This window comes from Lagopus muta, chromosome 29 (assembly GCF_023343835.1).
Source record: "Lagopus muta isolate bLagMut1 chromosome 29, bLagMut1 primary, whole genome shotgun sequence".
NCBI lineage: Eukaryota > Metazoa > Chordata > Aves > Galliformes > Phasianidae > Lagopus > Lagopus muta.
Genome location: NC_064461.1, coordinates 672169 through 677798, shown reverse-complemented (window position 1 = coordinate 677798; position 5630 = coordinate 672169). Strand labels below are relative to the sequence as shown.

The window sequence follows — 5630 nt, the reverse complement described above, 5'->3', positions numbered from 1 at the left end:
AGCGTAGGGCTCAGCGAAGGGGTCGATGCAGGGCTGGATGCAGGACTGGGTGCAAGGCTCAGCGCAGAGCTGGATGGAAAGCTCGGTGCAGGGCTGGGTGCAGAGCTGGATGCAAAGTTCAGTACAGGGCTGGGTGCAGAGCTGGATGCAGAGCTTGGCGCAGGGCTGGGTGCAAGGCTCGGTGCAGGGCTGGCTGCAGGGCTCGGCGCAGTGCTATGCACAGGGCTCAGCACTGCAGCACCCACAGCTCCGTGCCGCCCGCTCGATCCTTGCCGGAGCCAGACGGACGCGCCCGGGCAGCACATCGGCGGCGGTCGGGTGGAGCCCGCGCGTTTCTTGCCGATCCAGGAGCTTGCTGTGAATGCCCACCCATTGCGACACCCTGAGCACGGCGGCAGCGTGCCAGTGCCCCGGGCGCTGTGTGTTTGCCTACCAAAGAGCCGTGCGGGCTCGGGCTCCTTTGCTTTCCCTGCCCTTAATTGGGAGGGATTGCCCGGGCGGCGCACGAGCTGTTCAGACATGAAGGGCTCCGGGGAGCGCAGCGCTGTGTGATGGGGAGTGCGCTGCCAGGAGCAGCCCTTCGCTCAGAGCCGCGCTCCCAGTCGGGCTCCAATGGCCCCCAGTGCGCACCCCGTGTCCCCGTCCCACAGGATGCAGCCCCTGGGGCCAGCTTGGCACTTCTCATGGGTTAATCCCCCCCTTCCAGCAGACCTCGTATTAAAATAACAACAAAGGAGAGGTGGGGTGGGAGAACGGAGAAGTAGAGGCTGCGGGCGGCCCCAGTAGATGGGGTGAGAGATGGGTGACCATAAACTGGAGCTGCCCAAGGTTTGGGGCAGCTGAGAAAGGGGAATGGCCATAAACATGGCAAGCAATGGCAAAAAGAAGTGAGAAGTGAGATGTGGGCAGGGGGAGTGAGACTGGGCAAAGGGGAAAAGGGGAGCGGGAGTGAGGTGAGAGGAGCAGAAGGACTGAGACGGGAGGAGAGAGGCAGCTGCAAGAAGAGGACGTGGAACCCTGAGGCGGATAGAGAGAAAGATAGGAGAAATGGCAGAGAAGGAGCGAGAGAGGAGGGAGGAAAGGAGAAGGGGAGGAAGGGGCGGCTGCGGGGCCGGGGCCGGGAGCAGCACGCGGCAGCACGCAGCAGCGCACGCTCGGCTCCGGTCACCGAAGCCTCTTCACGTCCCATTAGCGGCAATGGAAGGTGACAGCTGCGGATCGATAACAATCGCAGCAACAGACTCCGTGTAATAAACCCATCTCGCTCACATCGCCGCACCCCGGCCCCATCCGGCGCAGCTTTGGGTCCCGGGCTCAGCCCTCCTGCAGTGCTGGGCGGGGGGAGGTGGGCTGCAATGCCCGGGGGGCTGTTTGCATGGCCTGGTGGAGAAGAGGGATGGAAGGAGGCAGCGAGAGGATGGTGGAGATTTGGAATCGCATCGCATCTGTGAAACGCGCCGTGGGAGCACCCTGAAACCAACCCCATGAGGGCTTTGGGGAGGAGAAGACATGAAGACCCCCCAGGGGTGGGATGAGCCCTATTCCCCCCCCCCCCCCCGCCCCGGCAGCAGCACCTCTGCATGCGGTGGGATCTGCGCAAAGAGCTGAGCAGGGCCAGAAAGCAAACAGGAGAGACACAGCTGCCCATTGTGGGGAATCCCCACATGCGTATGAGCATCCCCTGCACCGGGCATCCTTCTGCACAGCCCTAAAGGGTGGATGGCTTGGGGGCCCGAGCTGTCCCAGTCATGGTATCAGGATTCCTGACCCCATAGGGATGCTTCACTCCATGCACTGCGCTCTGTGCAGCCTGTTGACCACCCCAACTGCTGCGGGGAGGACCAGAAGGTACACAGGGTGCTGGCTGGGGGTTTGGGGCCGTTTTCCAACACCCCCCTACCCCACACCCCCCCTCCCCGCGGGTCCTCTATGCGGAGCGGAGCGAGAGCAGATAATGCAGCAGCCAAATGAGAACTGAGATAAAGCAATTACCTGATCAATACGGGTGAAATTGAGTAATCTAACAGATCAATAGCTCCGTCCCTCCCGCCCTACGCCCAGGCTGCGCGCGAGCGGCTCCGCACCGCCGGGACCCACGGAAGAAGGGGTCAAGGAGATGGGAAGGAGCAGAGGGAGAGAGCCCACCAGTTCCCTGCTGCAGTGAGTCCCCCTTCGAGGGGATTGCTTTGGGGCTGGGATGGGGACACACAAATCCCAGGGTCCCATTTCTTTCCCCCTTCTCCCCCCACCCACCCCCCCACCCCCTGCCCCAAATCCACGCACTCTGTTGGGTTGCAGCGCGTGCAGAGCAGGGCTGGGGGCTTTCCCATCGCCCCTGCAGGCTTTGAACTCCTATTTTGGCTGTGTTGGTGTTGGGGAGGAGGGGGAGCACCTGGCGGCAGCTGTAATCAGCTTTGCCATCAGCTCCGTGCTCCCAAAGAGCCGCTGGGGCCGCGCTGGAAAATTACCACTTTGATTTTACTGGAAGTTTCTAAACACTGAGCTTCGGTTTTCCAACTCGGGCCCAAACCTCCCCTTATTTTCCCTGGAAAGCAGACAGCGCTGCTTCAGAGGAACCGTCAGCAGAGCTGGGAGAGGGCTTCTTTAATCACAGCATTGGAAAAGCGTCTGCAGAGCTGCAGTTCTCCCTTTAATCAAGAGTTGGAAGAGCGGCCGCGGAGCTGCAGCATTCCCTTCGCTTCTCAGGGCTGCTTTCTGTGCAGGGGGAGCAAAGCATCACCCCCAACGCACACCCCAATTTGGGGGGGGGATCTCTCCCACCTCCCCCATTGCCACAGCTCTGAAAAAGCAGCGCTGGGTTTGAATGGGAGACGCCACTCTCCCTTCCCCCCAACCCAAACCTTTATCTGCCAGCTCCGTGCCGGCGTATGGAAACATTTTCTGCTTTGGACCTCACGAAGCAAACAGACGGAGAGAAATATTGGCAGCAGGAGGCTGAGCGAGCTCCCAAACAGGACCGGTCTGTGCAGAGAGCTGTAACACCCCAAGCCTTGGCCCCACAACTGCAACGGGAGCAAAGTGGAACAGCGGAGTTGGGGTCTGGGATGCAGCAGCACCCAACTGCTGGCACTGGAAGAGAGAAGCGAGGATTGGCCTCACCGCACGCAGCACGGGGATTTAATCGGTCCCTCGATTCAATCTGCGTTTCTCATCCGGTTAATTGGGCATCGAAGGGAGGGAGGAGAAAGCAGCAGGTTTGTCCCGTTTGCAGAAGGGCAGCGGGGCCACGTGGGGCCGGGTGCCAGCAGCCCCTAAATCCGCTCCTGACACACACAGGTCCCTCTGTGTCGCTCCAAAGAAAACCCCAAATTCAAGGAGCCCCCAAACCGCCGCCTCCCCCACGCAGAGGCAGAGCAGCTCCGCACCTTTCAGCCCCTCTTTATTAAAAAACCAAAACAACTTAAAAACAACAAAACCACACGAGGCCAATTGGCCCAAAGCCTGGGCAGCAAACGTGCCGAGTTCGAGGGCGTGGATTTGGGCCAGTTGGAGTTAAATGGAGTCGAGGAGAGCGGCTGCCAGGGCCGAGAGGCTTCTCACAGCATCAAATCCCACCAGCCATCCTGCTGGAGCCTGGGGGGGGGGGGGGGGGGGGGACACAACATTGGCTGCAATGGGGGAGCCGGGGGGGGGGGGGGTTGGAAGAGGATGGGGACAACATTGGTTGCAATGGGGGAGCCTGGGGGGGGGAGGGAAGACGATGGGGACAACATTGGTTGCAATGGGGGAGCCTGGGGGGGGGGGAAGAGGATGGGGACAACATTGGTTGCAATGGGGGAGCCTGGGGGGGGGGAAGAGGATGGGGACAACATTGGTTGCAATGGGGGAGCCTGGGGGGGGGGGGGGGAAGGAGGATGGGGACAACATTGGTTGCAATGGGGGAGCCAGGAGGGAGGGGGGAAGAGGATGGGGACAACATTGGTAGCAATGGGGGAGCCTGGGGGGGGGGGGGAAGAGGATGGGGACAACATTGGTTGCAATGGGGGAGCCTGGGGGGGGGGGGAAGAGGATGGGGACAACATTGGTTGCAATGAGGGAGCCTGGGGGGGGGAGGGAAGACGATGGGGACAACATTGGTTGCAATGGGGGAGCCTGGGGGGGGGGAAGAGGATGGGGACAACATTGGTTGCAATGGGGGAGCCTGGGGGGGGGGGGAAGAGGATGGGGACGACATTGGTTGCAATGGGGGAGCCTGGGGGGGGGAGGGAAGACGATGGGGACGACATTGGTTGCAATGGGGGAGCCTGGGGGGGGGGAAGAGGGATGGGGACAACATTGGTTGCAATGGGGGAGCCTGGGGGGGGGGGGGAAGAGGATGGGGACGACATTGGTTGCAATGGGGGAGCCTGGGGGGGGGGGGGGGGAAGACGATGGGGACAACATTGGTTGCAATGGGGGAGCCTGGGGGGAAGACGATGGGGACAACATTGGTTGCAATGGGGGAGCCTGGGGGGGGGGGGGGAAGAGGATGGGGACAACATTGGTTGCAATGGGGGAGCCTGGGGGGGGGTGGGGGAAGACGATGGGGACAACATTGGTTGCAATGGGGGAGCCTGGGGGGGGGGGAAGAGGATGGGGACAACATTGGTTGCAATGGGGGAGCCTGGGGGGGGGGGAAGACGATGGGGACAACATTGGTTGCAATGGGGGGAGCCTGGGGGGGAGGGGGGGGGGGGGGAGGAAGAGGATGGGGACAACATTGGTTGCAATGGGGGAGCCTGGGGGGGGGGGGGGAAGAGGATGGGGACAACATTGGTTGCAATGGGGGAGCCTGGGGGGGGGGGGGGGAAGAGGATGGGGACAACATTGGTTGCAATGGGGGAGCCTGGGGGGGGGGGGGGAAAGAGGATGGGGACAACATTGGTTGCAATGGGGGAGCCTGGGGGGGGGGAAGACGATGGGGACAACATTGGTTGCAATGGGGGAGCCTGGGGGGGGGGGGGGGAAGAGGATGGGGACAACATTGGTTGCAATGGGGGAGCCTGGGGGGGGGGGAAGAGGATGGGGACAACATTGGTTGCAATGGGGGAGCCCTGGGGGGAGGGGGGAAGACGATGGGGACAACATTGGTTGCAATGGGGAATCATAGAATCACTGGCCCTGGTTGGAAGGGACCTCAAGGATGATGAACCTCCGACCCTCCTGCTTTATGCAGGGCCACCAACCAACGTTTAACACCGAGACACTGGGACTCAGAGCAGAGGACAGAGCAGCCGTGCTTATTTAAAAGGTTTATTTAACTTTTAATTTGAGGTAAAATACTTTTTTTTTAAATTTTTTTTTTAATTTTTTAATTTTCTTTTTTTTTTTTTCTCTCTCCTTTTTTTTTTTTCTTTTCTTTTCAACTTCCATAACAAAATACAGAGCTATCAGATACCCCTGGAAAAAAAAAAAAAACAAAAAAACAAAAAACCAAAAACAAAAATATGTATATTATACATATATTTCTATAACATTACATCATATATATATAATATATATATGCCGACTTTTTTTTTTGTTTGCTTGTTTTGTTTCTGAAGACTTTATAGAAAGTGGAACGTCTAAAGGCACTGCACAATGGAGTATTTAAGGACTACTTTACATTGTTATGTACATTTGCACACACA

General features: G+C 59.2%; 1 protein-coding gene across 1 annotated transcript; it reads left to right on the top strand.

Moving 5' to 3' along the window:
• The first annotated feature begins 2282 nt into the window (after window positions 1-2282).
• LOC125685646 (uncharacterized) lies at window positions 2283-5196 on the top strand. Its single transcript, XM_048928901.1, has 3 exons — window positions 2283-3215; window positions 3298-3586; window positions 5177-5196. The coding sequence occupies exons 1-3, from the start codon at window positions 2889-2891 to the stop codon at window positions 5194-5196; spliced, it is 636 nt and encodes a 211-aa protein (XP_048784858.1). The 5' UTR covers window positions 2283-2888.
• Window positions 5197-5630: the final 434 nt, after the last annotated feature.